The sequence below is a fragment of the Spermophilus citellus genome (genome assembly GCF_964194105.1).
Source record: "Spermophilus citellus genome assembly, chromosome: 1".
Classification (NCBI taxonomy): Eukaryota; Metazoa; Chordata; class Mammalia; order Rodentia; family Sciuridae; genus Spermophilus; species Spermophilus citellus.
In genome coordinates this window covers 273,736,243-273,756,050 of record NC_138182.1, presented here as the reverse complement: position 1 = coordinate 273,756,050, position 19,808 = coordinate 273,736,243, and the positions used below count along the sequence as shown (strand labels likewise).

The following is a 19,808-nucleotide window of genomic DNA, read 5'->3' as shown; positions in this document are numbered from 1 at the left end:
GTGCTCCTGAAGGGCACATGCTCAGTTCTAAGAGTCACCATGCCCAGGTTTGAAGTATGGTTTATCCCATGTATTTATGTTTTCTACCCAGCCTGATATAATTTACCAGAGATCATTTTAACCATGGTCAATGTTGCTTGTGTAACATAGTTGATATAATATGCTTATTAGATTTCCAAGGAACAGAGCTCAAATGTTAGTCAAAGGTCAAATTCCAAGGAACAGAGCTCAAATGTTAGTCAAAGGTCAAATTCCAAGGAACAGAGCTCAAATGTTAGTCAAAGGTCAAATTCCCTTTACATCCAGCTCTTAAATATTCAGGTAGTTATGGAGTAAATTATGTGAGATATTGGATTCTAAAGTAAAGAATTCAGATTTAAGAATCTTCCAGTTTTTCTGCTATCTTACCTTGAAAAAGCATATAAAAAGATTTTTTGAGTGTAAAAATATGTAAATCTTATAACACTTGAATACATTTTGGTGTGGTGTATCTTAGTAGAACTGAGAAGTTTAAATACATAAACACATGTGTAGCCATCTTCAACATACCATTAATTTTCTGAAATAGAAAGGATTGTGCTCTCTGTTCATAGAAGGCTGGGTCTTGTATAACATATGTAAGAAATAGATGTCTGGTGCTTATAATGATAACCTTTTATTTGTTTTGTTCTGTAAAGGTTGTAGTATAAGTTCCAATATTCTACTGAGATAAAGGCCACAAATTTCTGAAACATATTTCCAAATAAAAAAGCCCAGAGGTTTTACTCCACAATTCTTTGAAGTAATAGTCTCTCAAAGGGCAGAAGGCAGTAGGTGGAAAAATTATTTTCTGTAGTGAATTTAACCCTCAAATATGAAAAGTTGTGACAGTTTGCATTCAACTTGCTAAAATAAACAGTTGGAATCTTCTGTAGCATAATCTATGCTTCCTGGCTTTCCTGCCCTCTCAAGTTCCTACACAACCTACCCAACTGGCCTCTATTCCAGGTCTGGGAGGCTATGGGAAAGAATTATCTGCTCCCCATGATGACAAGTAGCCAGTCTGACAAATTGACTTGTGTCAGTGTGTGAATAGTAGAGGAAGAGCTGATTTTCCTCTTTCCAGGTAACATGCTCAACCTAGGAATGTAGTTTGAAGACAATGCCCAAGCAACACTCTTCCCCACCCCACATGCACCCCACCCCACATCAACTTGGATGCACAATTTGACTTCTATAATGTGTGCAAGGCATAGCCCATGAGAGGTACAGCCCAAAGAAGGCATAGTTCAAACAGGCCAGCAGCATATTTCCTAGTGGGAACTCTTGTGTCCTCAAAAAATAGAGATATGGAGCTGCCTCCTCAGCTTCTATTTAGAACATAACAAAAAACTGTACTGCATTACGATGTTTGAACTAATTGTGCTAATCTTCCCTTACAGTGAGAAGGACTCACAGAATATAGTCTAAGATGCTTTCATGTCTTAAGATCTTTTCATGTTGAGGTTTGACAATAGAAGCACACATTCAGGAATCCAAGAAAATAAATTTATTAAACTTTGAAGGAACAAATCCACAGACATAAAGAAAGTTAAATATAGACTGCAGGACACAACTAGTCATACTAGTGAATAATGGCTTGTGTGGCCAGCAAAGTACCAAAATGACATTCTGAGACTGATTGAGGTATTTAGCTATTTTTGGCTATAGAAATGTGGTCAGCCTATTGTGAAATAGTAATATAATTCTTCCAAAAACACAGCTTTAAGTTGAATTAGGCTCTACATTGATGTTGTTTTATATGAAACTAAATTTTGTAGCTTTTAGAGAAAACCATAGCAGCAAGGTAGCAGAGAATCTATTAAACATCTATCACGAAGTAACATGTTGAACTTTAAACACCCAATTCTAGATTTTTCACTGTCTTTTCCGTAAGAAAGAGGGAATTCTGTAAGAAAGAGGGAACTGCCAGCCATTAAACTTGCTTCCCCAAAAGGTCTTGAGTTAAATGGCAAATAGAACTAATTTTAAAGTTTAAAGTGTTTTTAAAAAAATACTTAAAGTGAGACATATTCAGTGAGATGAGATTCTTCTCTTTCATAAACCTTTAGGGGAGCTATTCCAAAGGATAATGTTTAGGTTGTTAAAGAATTGGAAAATAATTGATAAATTACTTAGGCTCCTTCATTTTCTTCTGACTACCTGGTTGGAGGCCAATCCTCTCAAAGGGGAAATAAAAAATGATGAAACTTATTTTACAGTTTTAAGTAAATCCTATTAGGCTTGGTGAGAAAGCTTCTTCTATTGGTTTGATTAATTTTGAGTTCTCTTTTGGCTTGCTTACCATCTGTCCCTTGTTACCACAAATAATGAATGTGTCCTCAGCTATAGACTATGAAACAAAAACCTGTTTCTTAAGCTTTCTGTTCCATTGTTCAGTTAACTTCATTTGATCTGCTTCTACTTACAAAATGCTGCTTATACTTTATTCTTCTTTTAGGTAACTATGAAATGAAACCAAGCTGTGTTTGAAAAGATACCATTGCAGGTTTTGGAGCTTATTTCTCATGATCTGTGTGCTAAAAAAAATTCATACCACGTGCACTTCCGCACGTCAGCAGCCTGGACCAGGGGAGCCAGCTGTAACTTCTACTTGTCTTAGCATTAGCTCTCTGGCTTGCACTGAAATTTGGTAAAGAAGGGTTTTTTTGTTTGTTTGTTTTTGTATTTTTCCTCCTTCCTGTTTTTTGGTTTATGGTGCATTGATCCATGTAAACATTTAAAAGTTTTCTAACTTAAAAATATCTGTTTAAAAATTCAGATAAAATGAGTATATTCCAATAATGCAGGTTATTAGAGATCTTAGAATTACTTAAGAACTTTGGGGAGGTATAAAAAAGGGACTTGTAAAAAACTAGCTTGTCTGTTTTTCTTCAGGTGTATTGACTGAAGCATTAAACCAGCTTTAGACTGTAGTTACTACATTCCTTAGATGGGGTCATTGTGAACTACAGTACACAGTGTGTAGTGTATTATAAAATAGCCATGCTTGAAGTTTAAATTATTAAAAATATCTTTATCAATTTTATGTCAAAATAAATGTTTTACATATCCAAACTACTTTTGCTTTCTTACCTAGATTTTTACTTCCCAATTATTAAAAAAAGAAAAAAAAATTAGCCTGTGCTATGATTTGCATTTGATTTCCTGAACTGCAAAAGCCACCTGATTGTTTTTGCTTTTTCAAAAAGCAGAATTTACTATACATTAAAAACGTAGCCATCCGATGCTTAGTATCACAAAATTACCCACAATAATAAGACAATCACTGCTATCGAAGAGTCTTTTGAGACAATTCTTTAAAAAATTTACAATTCACAACGGGAATATCTCTCTGATTAAATGTTCTTGTTTTTTTCCTTTTAATAACATTTCCACATTTCAGGAAAAGGCATTTGAATCCATACCCACTCTCACAGTCTCCCCCCAAAGGTTTAAAGATTGTTTTGGTTTCAGCATTCATGCCCCAGCCAATTCTTGGCGATTCAGTATGTTCTTCTTGGGAAATCAAAGTAAGGCTACGGCATGATTTTGTTCAGGTGGTCAGTGCTGACGTAGCCACACGATGAGAGAAACTCTTTGTCCCGCAAGGGCAAGGCAGTCGCATTGAGGACAAGGCCCTGTGGAGACTGTACTATATGAATAGAGGTATAGTCTGGGACGGGCAACTCAGAACCTGGGGCATGTTCTGCTGTCCCAGACCTCCCAGTAGTAGTGGTAAGGCTTTCTGTGGTGATGTAAATATCCTCCTGGTTAAAGCTTGGCTCTGCATGTGACTCGACCTCCACATGAGGGGCCACAGCGATGCACTTTTTGGCATCTGCCTCACAGAAGTAGGTATTGTCCACGATGAAGTTCGCTTGGCAGAGTGAGGCCATTTCTAGATGCGTGTCGCACTGGGCTATCCCAGCCTTATTCTTTTGGCCCGGGGAAAGGACCACACTCCCTGCTGGTGTAATGTCGCTCACCTGGGCATAAAAGTCAATGTTTGCCAGTGAATTCGGATTGCTTATCTGAGTAGGGGCAACTTGGTGAGTTGACTCAGTTTCACCAATGAGAAGTGGTTGTGGTTTGTCTTCTTCCTCTGCCAGGATGATGCTGGGTTGTTGAATGGCAGGGGAAGCATCATGATAAGGTGACTCATTTTGATTCTTATGGTCAAGGCACAACAGATCGGCTTCCCCTTTTAACCTTTGTGGCTGAGCCACCTCTGAGGTACCATCACCTAAGTCATTGGCATTGAAATCAGTCTCCAGAATGTCGGGTTCATAACAACTGGTTCGTCCCGAGTCGTCGTCCTTGGCCCCAAGGACATTTAGTGATTTCTGATGGTCGTTGCTTAGAAGTCTGTCTGTGTCTGATCCTTCAGTCTTTTCATCAGGATCATCAATATCGAGTTCAATAAATTCAACCCAAGAGTCATCATTGTAGAATTCAGGTTTATAGTTATCATGAATGGCTAAGATTGTGTTCACCTCCTCTAATTTTCCTTCCTATGAAGCAGAAAGAAAATGAAGATTAATGAAAAGAAACTCATAATGACGAAATCATTTAAATCCAATACACAGAGCTTGCAAAAAGCTCTCAACATGTGGCAATGTTCTTCAGGTATTAGTTAGTGCAATCACAATTTATAGTTTAGACGGATTTATTAATTACCTTGAGGAGGTCTGGATCAATTCCTTTAATCTTTGGAACTGGTACTGGGGGCAAAATCAGCATCTTAATCCTTGAAAACAAACAGAATTTTCATTTGACAGATCTTAAAAGTTACACATTTCTCTTATTTCAAAACAAATAAAATATTGGCAGAATATTACTTATTTCAAGAATTTTGATATTCTATATAAGTGGAAGCTGAGAAAGGGAAGAAAAATATAAAGCAGTAAATGATAAAGAAAAACTGCAAAAAGTGTAAGAAAGAAAAACAATAATAACAAAAAAGTCCTCTTCTGAAGTCTATTCAAATAAAATGTGGTTTTTCTATAATTTCATTTTTTTCTTAATGCTTTTTATGGCCATCCCACTTTAGCATTTGGGAGAGAGAAATTTAATTCTTCCTGAAACCAATGTCCATGTCTGTTACAAGGAAAGCAATTTTATTGTACATCTCCTCAGTAATTTGCAGAAAAAAATGAATAAAGGAAAAAGAACCAATCTATGTAGAGCCAGCCAACATTTTTTGTGCCCTTGAAAAAGGGTGATCCAAGACAAGGTAACACCACACAAATGACATTAATCATAAAATCATCTAAGATGATTTTTAACCAGACAGTTATTACAAGGGCCATTTCAGATAGAGCAGGCTAAATATGAACTAGCTCCAACTTTTGAGAATGGATTTTTTTTTACAGTTTGGACTTTGATTATTTGATTCTTTTTAGTTATATATAACATTAGGATTCATTTTGACATAATCACAAAAGCATGGAATATAATTTGCTCTAATTCAGTCCCCAGCACTTATTCCCTCCCCTCCTCCTCCCTCCCTCTACTCTACTGGTTGTTCTGCAATTTACTTATAGTTTTTTTTTTTTTTTTTTTTTTTTTTGTTGTTGTTGTTGTTTTAATTAGTGTCTTGTGGAGGTACTTGATGTTGAGATTCACTTTGGGATATTCATGTATGTACATAACAAAAGCTCGGTCAGATTCATTCCATTGTTCTTTCCTTATCCCATTCCCTCCTTTCTCCCCTTCAATCCCCTTCATCTCCCCTACTGCTCTTTCTTCTGTTTGGATGGACTTACATACATAAATCTGTAATTGTACTTATATCTTCTGTTCCAAATATTTAAATTATTTTTGACTCTGATTCATTTCCATGTCTGTCTTGCCTGTCTTGTGCCTTGCTGAATCCCTAGCACTTAGCACAATTCCTGGCACATGGAAGTGCTCAATGAGCATTTGCAAATAAATTGGAACAAACCACCTATTTTGTTGACAGTGTAACTAGAGCTTGAATCTTAAAACCAACATTGTAGCTCTGGAAGCTCAGGGATTATTCATTTCAACCAACTTGTTTTATAGTTTAAAAAAAAAAAAACCTCCCAAGTAGTGAGAAATGTCATTGTTAGCCAGGGACAATAACCTGGAGTTTGGATATCACTAGTCCACTGAGTGTGAATGGACTATGCAGTCTATCCAATAAGGAACACTTCCTTTCAATATTTCCACCTGCCATTTTATCTAATCTAAAGAATAAACCAAATTCCACTGTATAAGTTGCTTTGTGATTTCCCCACTATGCTTACTCAGTGGAGTAAATGTTAAAACAAGTTATTACTGATGAATAGCAGATATAGAAATGAATAACATAAATTACTAACAATAATTTCTCTCATTTTGAGCTTCTCTGATAAACTAGACAGTGTGAGATATACTTTGCATTAGAGTTTAGTACAAATTATAGACGTTGGGCCAAATTTGAACTACCACTTGATATTGTAGAACACAGCCACATTCATTCAGTTACATATTGTCTCTGGCTGTATGTCATGCTACAGAGGTGGAAATGAGTTGTTGTGACAAAGACATATGGCACCTGAAGCCAATTTTACTAATTCTCTTTAAAACAAATGTTTGTGGAACTAAACATGAACTAAACATTTTATTTAAACCTTATAACTATCAAGGAGATCAATGATAGTATTCATACAAAGATTTGAAAAATTAAGGAACAGTCTTATATCATGCACTAACACTAGGGCACGACTGACGTTCAAACCCAAGTTACCTGACTCCAAACTGAGGCTCTTTTGCCTTCTGTCACACTGCTGCATTATTAAATTTGGCATTTCAAAATGCACATTTCAAATTTTTACAAACATTAAAAAATGCAACATATCCCTAACTACAGGAAGCAAAGAATCCCAAATGGCTAATGTTGATTTTGTGAGGTGAGCCTCTCCTTTATGAAGAGCATGATGTGTTTCTACTTGTGTTAGTTGTATTCTATGGTTGTAGCTACTTTCTGACACAGTGGCTGGCCCTGAAATCTCAAGGGCCCAAGTTGGTCATGTCATTAAATGAAGCAGGCCAGTCACAATGCTGTGAGAAGAAAAGATGCTTTGTGGCAAACTGGAGAGTGTATGCCCTTCCCAAAGGGCACAGCTGGCTCTCTGCTTCCATATATGTGCCATGTAGAAAGATCAGCTTAGTTCTACTACATCAGTCAAGTTTTAAAGACAATCCAGAAATCTGGATTTTTTGGTGTGAAAATTCTCTATTTTGTATCTGCTTTGTAGTAGAATCCTATTCAAAATAAATAAATAAATAAATAAATAAATAAATAAATAAATAAATCGTGGGTCTGCAGCTTGAACTTGGCTTTCACTTTCCTACATCTGTTTTATGTGGATTTAATTATTTATTCCTTTAATTAATAATAGCTTCAAGGCTGGGTGGGTCATATGGTAGAAGCTAGTAGGGAGTAAAGATAACCTGGCTTTAAACTATGTTTGTGAGGGTGCTATCATTTATTCAAATATGAATCACATTATAATTTTTTTGTAGAATCGACAATTTTCTGGATTAAAGTAGCTTCAATAATGAATTAGGATGCACAAATCTTTAAAGACATGTGGGACCTGAAAAACTCCATAGCTTGGAGTTCTAGGAAAGACTGACTTCAGCATCTCATTCTGTGGAGCATCTTATTAATTGTTGGGAATACGTGTTATTTCCACATCTGCTGACAACTATTTTGTACAAATTTCCTACTTGCATTAGAACATGCAAATTTAGAAAATGATAAATGTTTCAATGGAAAAGAAAAAAATTGATTTTTTTTTATGTAAAGAATTCAATTTAGACAGGAAATTGGAAGTACAATAAAGACTCCATATCTATTTTACAATTTGGTGATTTTGAACAAGTGTTATAGATTAATTCTTCGTTATTCACAGAAAATGCTTTTTTTAGTCAAAAGTTAATATAATTTCTTTGAAATCCTATTTGTTTAGATGATGATTTTATTGTTCCAAACACTGTAGCTGATATAACTAAACAATATAACAAATTTTCTTGACCTTCACAATGTTTTGAAATTGATTGCAAGTGTTAAGAACAAATTACTTTGTAAACATATAATTTATGACAGTCACATATAAATTATCCCACCAATTGTACAGACCAAAAAACTTAAAGAATAATTTGATTCTTGTTTTTAGCATTACTTAAATGCATATATTACTTAAAATTCTAAAAGAAATGTATTTATTTTCCCCATATTAACCCATGAGGCTTTTAAAATTCCTTAAATGGAAGAAACTAGCAATCTATAGCCATTGTTTTTTCTACATTTTGTACAAAATAATTTCCTATAGTGTGGACTGAATTTTTAAAATATTTATTTATTTATTTATTTTTCAGGAAGAAAAACAGAATGATAACATCTCAGGGCTCAAGGCAAATTTAAAGAACATATAAACCAGCACTCATATAACCTATGACACTGTGGAAGCCCAGAAAGGTTAAGGGAGTCAAACAGGATCAAACAGCAGTCACTGAGATACTGGAACCCAATCTTTTGGATCCCAGAAAATGCAAAATAGAATTGCTTCAAACTTAGCATTTCAGTTGTATTTGCAAATGCAGGTGAAATACAAAGTTATAACTATCCAAATAATTTAAACGAGACCCAGATTTACTTAAAATCACATCATATGAAGTCTTAAGGATGTTTTTATTAGATTACATTGTCTAGGTGGCTTTAGTTTGCCATTTCAGTTTGCCTATACTGAGGACTGTGTCAGCCTCAGCCAAAGGCTCCGTGATGATGCTCTGGAGTCCTGGAGTGAATGGGTCAACCCTTTAAGCACTGAGGGGAAGAGGTACCTATTACATGATGTGTGGTATCTTTAGTCTAAGCTCTTAATGTCCTACACAACTTCATAGATAGAGTCTAAACCTGTATTTTCTCAAAGATGAACCCAACAAATTGAGTTTTTAGAAATAGTAAATATATAACTGGACATAAAGGTATACTGTGTTAAATAAAATTTATACTCATGCAAGAGAAAATATCAAATAAAACACAGAAATGCATGGAAAATCTAAACAACTTGCAAAAACATACCAGAGAATATTGTATCACACCTACCTTTGCTGTTTAGAAAATATGACTACAAATAGCATCACTGTTAGCCCAAATATTCCAAAGATAATAATTAAAAACCATGGAAACCGGAAATCTGAAACACATGGGAATATTTTACTCACACATGTATGAATAGTTGAAGCAAGTTTACATTTCACTTTCTTATATAAAATATTTGCTAATTTGAATTTTTCTAGTGAAGTCAATCATCTTACTTGACAACTACAGAAGCAGAGTGAGATAAATTAGGATTTTTTCCTGTTCTAAGAACACCTCTGTCCACTATTCAAATCCTTTCACTTTAAAAAAAATCTTCAAAATAAAAAGCATGCAGTTCAAACATAATGCATGATTTAAGAGTAAACCAAACTGCTTTAAGCATCTTATGTGTCCAAAGAGTGTCAATAACAGCCACATTAATGTTCATAGCATCTTAATTCATAATAGCTAAACTGTAGAACCAACCTAGATGCCCTTCAGTAGATGAATGGATAAAGAAACTGTGGTACATATACAAAATGGAATATCTCTCAGCATTACAAGAGAATAAAATTATGGCATTTGCAGATAAATGGATGGAGTTGGAGAATATTATGCTAAGTGAAGTAAGTCAAACCCAAAAAAACCAAAGGCTGAATGTTCTCTCTGATAAGTGGATGCTGATCCATATTGGGGTGGGTGTGGGAAGAATGGAGGAACTTTGATTGAGCAAAGGGGAGGGAAGAAAGAGGAGGGGGCACAGGGGCAGGAAAGATGTTAGAATGAGATGAACATCATTACCCTAGGTACATGTATGACTGTATATAGGGTACAACTCTACATCGTGTACAACCAGAGAAAAGAAAAGTTGTGCTCCATTTGTGTACAATGAATCGAAATGCATTCTACTGCCATGTATAACTAATTAGGACAAATTAAAAAAAAAAAAGATTGTCAATAAAGGCTTTGGTGCTAGGGGAAAAACCTTGTTGTTTGTTAAGCTTAAGTAAATGATTATCACTTTATTCATTCATTCATTCATTCATTCATTTATTTAAATAAATGTGATGATAGTTTTTAGCTTCCAGATTGAGGATATATCAAAAATATCAGGGCAGAGTTTTTATTAATGAATCATGACAGAAATTTCTTAGACATGTGAAAGTTATGGTTTACAGCTGTAAAAAAAGTGTGTGTGTGTGTGTGTGTGTGTGTGTGTGTGTGTGTGTGTGTGTCTCCCACTGAGGTTCCTGTTTTCAGAGTTTAGTATATTTTGAATGAAACTTGGGAGCATCTATTTCATTCCTTAGGACTAAGTGCCTCTCTCAGTAACCTTAAAGTTGGCTGCCAATATTCTCACTACAGTGGCAGAGGCTAAACACCCTAATAAAAGGCAAGTGGAATTTACCTTAATGTTGCTTTTCTAAATATCGGCCTTTATACTTTAATATGCTTTTCTTATTTAATAAGTTATTAAAATCTCCTAGACAGGTATTGTAAATGTTTTTTAAGAATTAGTAGGAAAGCGAACACCATTTTAGAACTTGTAATATCTGTCATTTTTTATCAATAACATATTTAGAAGCATTAGAACCAGAGATTCATTTTTTTTAAATATGGAAGGAAAAGTGAAGCTTTTGAAAAAACCTATGCTAAGTGAATTAAATGCCACCATATTAAGCTTAAAAAGTGCTTATATCACAGTTGCATTTTAAATCAGAGTTGCATTTTATCTCATATTGTTTAAAAACAAGTAACCAGTTAACCAGAAAAAAAAATGATGCTATAAAAGTTTTCATTAGTCCTGTTTAGTGAGATTATTATACCTATTCAGTTAATGCAAAAATATAAACTTAGTTTCTCTGTAGCTTATTTCATTAACAGACTTCAATTCCTCTTAAGTCCCTATAAATCTTCTGTTTCAGTGTGGAAGGGCTATAGCTAATTCCCATTTGAGAGTGACAATACTATACACTTACTGCTCACTATTCACCAGCCTTCCCTATTTCTTTAGATAAAGGTAACTTTAACTATCTTTATGGTTCTTCTATATAAGATCTTCAAATGTTTCGTGTCTCCTCTGAGCCAAATAACACAACACTTCTTTTTTTTGCAGGGGGAACAATGGGGATTGAACTCAGGGGTACTCAGCCACTGAGCCACATCCCTAATCCTATTTTGTATTTTATTTAGGAACAAGGTATCACTGAGTCGTTTAGTGCCTTGCCTTTGCTGAGGCTGGCTTTGAACTCGTGATCCTCCTGCCTCAGCCACCCAAGCCACTAGGATTATAGGCGTGCACCACCGTACTGGGCTTAATACACCACTTCTCAGCTTTCCTCTAGATTAAGGTTTCTCTAAAGCCAGTGAGCACCTGCAATAGAAGGCTTTCTCTTAGATGTCATAAATTCATTCATACATATAGACTGGGATGACTTCCTGCCCCCTGCATTAGTAAAATATTTTTTTGATTACATATTAAAAACAAACTCATTGTAGAAAATTTTAGAAATACAGAAATGATGTAAAGGAAAAAAAAATGTCTGAAATTTCACTATCCAGAGAAAACCACTGTATTCTCCTTTCTAAATGTCCACCTGCCCCAGGACCTTTCCTGAGTGAACTAATTTGAAAACTAAATCTTTCTGCTTTTACAACACATAATACCTGTCATAGATAGTGAGCTCAAGGTCTCACCCTGATATTTAGTGTTAGTGCATACAACTTGCTAACAGGCACATATCAATTGCTATTATTGCAAAAAGACATTTTGACTGCTATTTTAATTTTTTTTTTTTACCTTCTTCACATGCGTATGGGCTCATTTGAGGAAGTGTTACAAATAGCACCTCACTGAACTCGCCATATTTCTCTGAATTTCGTTGTCTGGATCTCACACGCACTTCATATTCTTTATCCAGTCTCAACGAGTATACAGGAACTGATGTTGACAATATTGGGTCCATCTTTCAAGACAAAATATATAAAGCTTATTGGCTAGAGAGTCAACAACTCAATGTAGTATATACTTTGGGTGTTCTCCCACTTGTATTAAAAATGGATTTCTATAAAGTCAGTAATATTTTAAAGTGTCCAGAGGGAGTTTGCTACCGAAAAGAAGATTGAAACAAATTATGTAAAAAATAATTCTTGTTTAAAGGTTAATAGTCCTTAAATTTATTTTGGTTTAAACCCACAGATGTGATGGATTTGCTTAAAGAGATGCAGTTATATCTTTACATTAGGCTGTCAGATATTCTAAGATTAAAGCAAAGAGATTCTTATGGGGAATGGAGGAACTATAAAGAAGATTTACAAGATTACAGAAATATTGTGTACTTATCTAGGAAATTTCAGTTTTGTATGGAGGAAGACATTAGAACAGAAAAAAACAAACACATTTCCACGCCAAAACAAACGATAGCCATAACAAATCATCTGTGTTCTTTGGAAATTCTGGGTAGAAATTTATTCGTTATTGTAGAATTGGAAAGCGTCCTGGAAATATCATAGTTGTCTTTGTTTAACTTTCAAATAATTGTGTTAGAAGCTACTAAACACTTTAATCTACTTGTTCCAGAGGCTTAAAAACATACCTCAAAATAGTTTGCTATTCGAAATCTTCAAAAAAAAAAAGTCATGGGAGTTCTTTAGCAATTAGCATGTCTCACAACCCTTAGTCAGGACATCCCTTCACTTCCCCAGGGAAGGGTAGAGTGAGATTGCTAGACTTTTAAGACATATTGCTATCAAAGAGGTAAACCCAATAGCAATGACATTTTCCTCCAAGCCAAATACTCAGAGCCAGTACTCAATGTGCTTTTCATGTATTTGGGGGTAGAACACCTTGTTCTTGTTTATAGTAAACTTGGAACACTCACTTTTTCAACAGCATGGATTTTTACCTAAATGAAATCCTCATAATTGGTTTCATTAAGTCAGAAGCCAGGCCTTTAGCATCTGAAACAAATTTTTCTTTCACCCAGGTTGGTTTCTACTCACAAAACACTTCTTCTTCATGATATGGTTCGTTTGTATCTTTTACAGGAGCCTCTGAATATATGCAATATTTACATTCTTTGCCTAAATACATTCTTTGAAGCAGGATTCTGAATATTGAACTTACTTAGTTTCTTTCTTCAAATATTTTTTAAAATATATTTTTTAGTTTTAGATGGACACAACATCTTTATTTATTTATTTATTTATTTATTTAATGTGGCCAAGGACCTGAAGAGACACTTCTCAGAAGTTGATGTACAAGAAATCAACAAATACATCAAAAAATGTTCATCATCACTAGCAATTAGAGAAATGCAAATTAAAACCACTCTAAGATTTCATCTGGACTCCAGTCAGAATGGTAGCTATTAAGCATACAAACAACAATAAGTGTTGGCAAGGATGTGGGGGGAAAGGTACATCATACACGGCTGGCAGGACTGCAAACTGGTACAGCCAATATAAAAAGAAGTATGGAGATTTCTTGGAAAACTGGGAATAGAATCACCATTTGACCCAGCTATCCCCCTCCTTGGTCTATCCCCAAAGGACTTAAAATCAACATACTACAGGGACACAGCCACATCAATGTTTATAGAAGCACAATTCACAATAGCTAAACCAGAACCAACCTAGATGCCCTTCAATAGGTGAATGGATTTAAAAAATGTGGCATATAAACCCAATGGAATATTACTCAGCAATAAAAGAGAATAAAATCATGGCATTTGCAGGTAAATAGATGGAGTTAGAGAAGATAATGCTAAGTGAAGTTAGCCAATCTTAAAAAACCAAATGCCAAATATTTTCATTGATATAAGGAGGCTGATTCATAGTGGGATAGGGAGTGGGAGCATGGGAGGAATAGATAAACTCTAGATAAGGCAGAGAGGTTGGAGAGGACCGGAGGGGGCATGGGGTTATTAATGATGGTGGAATGTGATGGATATTATTATCCAAAGTACATGTATGAAGACACAAATTGGTGTAAATATACTGTGTATACAACCAGAGATACAAAAAGTTGAGCTCTATATATGTAATAAGAATTGTAATATATTCTGCTGTCATATATAAATTTAAAAAGTGCAGAAAGACCTAAATTTTTTTAAATATATTTTTTAGTTTTAGATGGACACAATACCCTTATTTTATTTATTTGTTTATTTATTTATTTATTTAATGTGGTGCTCAGGATCGAACCCAGTGCCTCACACATGCTAGGCAAGCACTTTACCACTGAGACACAACCCCAGCCCTCTTAAAATATTTTTAAAAGTTTATGTTTTCATTCTTGGAGCCCTAATTTTTCTGTTATCAATACCAAAACTATTTATAGATTTCTCTAACAACAGAACTAAAAAGGGGCCCTCAGTAATTTGACTTGTGACCCCCTTCTCTATCTTCCTTCAGCATTCTACACCAGCAACACCAAACTCAAATTTTCTCATATGGCTCCTTCAGTACGTGCCACTGGACTGTGTGGGGGCACCAATCCTCTGTGGGAGTATTGCGGATTGCTGATGTTCTAAGTCTTTCTTGGCACCCTCATCTGACAGATAATACACTTCTGTTACAAAAAAAGAAGTATATTTCACTGCTAAAATCAGTTACACATATGTTTCTACACTACACTGCAACTTCCTGAAAAAAATTCATTATCTTTCGAATATCTTAAACAAACACCTAATGTTATACCCTTAAGAACTAGAAAAAGAACAAACTAATCCCAAAGTTAGCAGAAGGAAGACAATGATAAGTATTGGGAAATAAATAAACGAAATAGAGACCACCGAAAAACAATGGAAAACATCAACAAAACAAGAATGGTATTTTTGAAAGGCCAAACAAATTCTACAAACTTTTAACTAGACTAAGAAAAAAAATAAGATTTAGATAAATGAAATCAGAAGTAAGAGACATTATAATTGATACCAAAGAAATTCAAAGATCTAAAGAGACTGCTATGAAATTATTTTCCACAAATTGAATACTCTAGAAGAAAAGGGTAAATTCCTGGATACATGTAACATACCAAGACTGAATTATGCAGAAATAGAAAATCTGAAAAGAAAACTATGCGAGGAGAGTGAGTCAGTAATATGTTTTCCACCGAAGAAAAGTTAGGACCTTGAGGCTTCATGGGTAAATGCTACTAAACATTTACAGAAGAACCAATACCAACCCTTCTCAAACTCTTCCAAAAATTGAAAATGTATATGCTTATACTTTTAAACCCATTTTATGAGGTCAGGATTACCCTGATACCAAGCTAGACAATGATACTACAGAAAAAGAAAATTATTGGACAGTATCCCTGATGAACATAGATGCAACACCTCTGCAAACAAAATACTATCAAACCCAATTCAATATACATTAAAAGGATCATTCATCATGATTAAAGGACTTATCCCAGCAAGAATGGTTTGACCTGAAAAAAATTTATACATGTTTTATACCACATTAGCAGAATCAAAGCAATATGATCATTTCAATAGATATAGAAAAAGCATTTTAAAAATATGTAGCATTTCATCAGAAAATTAAAAATAAAATTAGCACTTCATTTAGCAATTCCATTCTTGAGTTTATAGCCAAAGAAAATGAAGTCAATATGTCAAGGTATGTTTTCACTTTCATGTTAATGGTAACATTATTCACAATAGTCAAAATAGAGATAAAAAATAAAATAGAGAAATGAGGTATATACAGAATGGAATAGTATCAGCCTTAAAAAAAAAAAGAAATTCTATCATTTGCTACAACACAAATGAACCTAGAATACATTAAGTGAAATAAGCCAGGTATGAAAGGACAAATGTCACATGATCTTTTATGTGGAATCAAGAAAGGTGAACTCATAAGTAAGGAGTAGAATGACAGTTACCAGGGTCTGGAGGACTGGAGTTTGGAGACTTGGTTGATACTGGTAAAATGATATAAAATTTCAGTTAGGAGGAATGTGTTTAAGAGATTAATTGTACAACAGAGATACTCTATTTAAAAGCTATGTGTTACATTTTGAAAGTTACTAAGAGAGAAGAATTTAAGTGTCTTCAGTTCAAAAAATGATATGAGATAATGCATATATTAATTAGCTCAATTGAGTCATTATACCATGTACACAAATTTCAAAACATAATGTACGTGATGATCTATACAATTTTTATTAAACAAAAATCACCATTCCCTCTAGTATTAGTCATTTGGAAAACACTGAGTTATGCAAATTTTTTAAAATTTCACACATTCTACAATATAACATGAAGACATCACATTGGTAATATCACCATGGATATTACTGGGAAAATCTTCATACATTGGAAAGTTACCAAGCTCATGGCTGCAGATAGAAGTTTTCCCAAATTTTGATTTTCTCGTGAAAGTTCAGATTTTGTCATTGGTACCAATGCTCAGTTTGTTTTTTTTTCTTGAAGTGACAGTTTTTTCCTTCTTTTTTTTTTTCTTAAGAAATGACTGACAATGCAGATATGATGAATCATCGACCAGTTGTTCTTCAAGTAAAACTGGTGTTCCAGGCAAACAAGTAGCTCTCTCAGCTGACAACTCAAGTTGCTGGACTGCTTTTGCACTCCACCTCACTAGTGCCTTGGAATGCACAGAAGTGTGTCATGTGTCCTTTACATGTGCCACATAGAGTGTTAAAAAGCTATACACTCAAATGTTGGGATTTCAAGCACAATCTTATGTGAAACTGTTTTTCCTCCCCTTTCCGGTGAGCTCATGGTGGGGAGGAACAGAGTGACTTTTGGAAAGTCTGGTACTGGGCCTTGACTCCTGCTCAGGTGCCAGTAGTTTTCCCACCATTGTTTCTGTACCATGAGTCAAATAGTGAAAAGTAGAGGATATCTTAGTATATTGTAAAAATAGAATACCTGTGGACTCCCTGAGAGCATCTGGGGGCCCTTAGAGGTCCATAGTTCACATTTTGAGAACTGTTGCTCCAGGCACCTAGCACAGTGCTGTGTGCAAATTATTTATTTTTATACCTTGTTGCTCAATAAATAATTATAACTTGAATTTGGAAAGTCTTGTTTGAGTTAGCATCCAACCAGGTTTTTCTTTTTTCTTTTTTTGCACCAAGTTATAGATCAGATATCCAAATTAAAATGATTCAGAAAACAGAACCTCAAAGCCCAGTTTTGTAACGGTTTCAACTTTGTAAGCTGCTCAAACCTAACTTTCCTTTACTGATAAAGTAAAGGCTCCTTTTTCTGTGGTTCACTGAATGCACAGGATGAGCTCTGCCAGGCTGCTGGGTACAACCTGAAGTCTGGCCAGAAACTGCTTGACTTGGCCGAACCTGTGGTTAGACTGATTTAGAATTTGTTATATTGGGAGCAGCATGATAATCCTATTTTTCTTCTTGTTGTGTGCCATGTGGGTTCTCATAGACTTGGCAAAAGAAGTAAGGGCTCTGAGGCTAACCTGCTCTCCACTAGCCCATGTAAGAACCTCTTAGCTTGATTCTCCTCTGAGATATGGAATAAAACACCTTTCTGACACCTCTAAGGAACAAATTCCTTCCTCTGCTTCTCTTCTGGAGACACTTAAGAATTTATTTAAATAGGGTCTTATGTGTAGCAGCAATTTGAATCATGGGAAGTATTTGGCCATAGCCCTCTGTTGACCTTGATCATAATCTTTCTCATGGTTAGTCACATCTCCAAAGACAGCTGAGTGGTTAGAGTTTGCTATTTTGCTGTACTATTACACTGAACACCAAGGCAACTAGGAAAATTCCATGATGATATTTTACAGAACGGATCAATTTTTCTCCAGTAAGGAATTATGGGGCACATAGCATGGGTATATGGAGTAGGTCAAAAGGAAGTCTAATTGTAAATGAGAGATGGATTGTTATAACAGCAAGAAGAAAAGTCAAAGTGTAAGAGGGAGTAAAATCTTACCGTCTTCCACTGAGTTTCATTTACTTCTTTGTATTGAAGTTCGTATTCCAGAACTATCCATCCCTTCTGAACATCTGCATTGGGTGGTGGTTCCCATCTTACTTGGATATCAGCATGAATCCCAGTTAAACTGATGTTCAGTAAAGTCCAGTTGAGGCCAATGGGTGGATCAGGTTGCACTGTGCAATTCAATAGAGAATTAGTACTCAGGAGATACAATTTGATATTAATGGAGGATTTTCCTCTGAAGAGACAAATTACTTCATATATTTTATACTTTTAATTCTTCCAATATTTCTATTATTATAACTCCCATCTTATAAGAGAGTACCATTTTTTTTATTTAAGGATAATCTATTTTTAAAAATTTTTATTTGATTTTTAAGAAGATCCTCCAAAAGTTCATTTTAAGTCTAAAATCTGATCTATAAGATTTTATTGAAGATCTGTCACATTTTATTTCTTTTATCTCTGAGAGCATAAATAGGATTTTGGCAAGGAAATTTATTTTAACTCAAACCTGAAGGAACAGAGAATCAGAAAGACCTCAGTATTTAAACATGGGCTGTATTGGTACTGGGGTAGAGGAATTCTTTTTTCTTCTAAACTCTGAATGACCAGAGGATAAGACCTTTGTGTTACTCATCTCTTGATTGCTACCAATGCAATCCTTTGGAAAATTTTGCAGACACTCCTGAGTTCTGCTGTCTTCCCAGCCATGCACTTTCTTTAGACACAAGAAAGGCATTACACTGCTCTCTTGGACTGTTGGTGACCCAGAGTTTTCTGCTTTTTGCTTAACTGACATGTGAACAATCTGAAATAGTACTGTGCTCCCTTTATAAGGATCAACTCTACATTCTTAGATAAATCTGTTGCATTCTTATTTTTAGGACCACAAAGACCACAGTTTCCCAAAGGTTGATGAAGAAAATGATAGATTCCAAAGCTAGGAGCTATATCTAAATTTATATTCTAAATAATCCCAAGTAGATCATTGCTAAGATTATTGAGACTTTTGAAATCTGTTGCAGATACTGAGTAAAATTTACATTCTAACATATGTAGATGGTCACCTACAGGTTATGGGCTATGAAGAGCTCTTATGGGTTACAAATCTGGGGCCCAAAATGGGAAGTTCTTGTACTGATTCAGACTAGAAACAGAATTTACAGCATAAGAACATCTTGTTGACCATGGTGGAACAGACAACACTTTTTTTTAATGGAGAAAATCTTTTCCTATTCTTAAACAGTAGTCAGATACACATGACAATTTTGCAAATAAAATCTGAAGATGTTCAAACTATATATGGCCATATAATGGCCTCACCTTTCCAGATTGGTTGAGGAATCCCTATAACCAAAGCTTAATCCTTTCCATGACCAACATATAAAAATGTTTTTACTGAACATTTTCTAAAACTTATTACTCATGATGCATCTTAGAAATTTCCATTTCTACTTTAAATAGAGAATATGGGACAGTGTCCTTTTGGAAAAGGCTCAGTATCACTCTCCCAAGTATAGTAATAAACTCCCCCTTACCTCTATAAACACACCTATTCACTATACTTGAGAACTCCTCTGAGATATATAAATATCTTCTAAATCTACGGACCAGTCCTGTGAAATAGTAGAATGCATATGTATGACATCAAAGCGACTGCAGCTTGTTTGATTGACATCTCTCTCATGATGCACTAAGGTTTCGGGGGTTCTTTGCTTTCTCGGGCACTCTCAGCTCCTCTCTGTTAC

At 34.9% G+C, this 19,808-nt stretch overlaps 1 protein-coding gene across 2 annotated transcripts in view; it reads right to left on the bottom strand.

Annotated features, from left to right (window-relative positions):
- Positions 1-1,513: 1,513 nt before the first annotated feature.
- Positions 1,514-19,808, bottom strand: part of GHR (growth hormone receptor) — a 254,049-nt gene continuing 235,754 nt past the window's right edge. For both annotated transcript variants that reach the window (XM_081280996.1, XM_081280997.1), the window contains 5 exons: positions 18,052-18,230; positions 11,916-12,081; positions 9,140-9,230; positions 4,699-4,768; positions 1,514-4,532 (listed from right to left, as the gene is read on the bottom strand). In XM_081280996.1, coding sequence (XP_081137122.1) covers positions 3,558-4,532; positions 4,699-4,768; positions 9,140-9,230; positions 11,916-12,081; positions 18,052-18,230 — 1,481 coding nt within the window. In that variant the 3' untranslated portion in view covers positions 1,514-3,557. The remainder of the gene's footprint in view (positions 4,533-4,698; positions 4,769-9,139; positions 9,231-11,915; positions 12,082-18,051; positions 18,231-19,808) is intronic.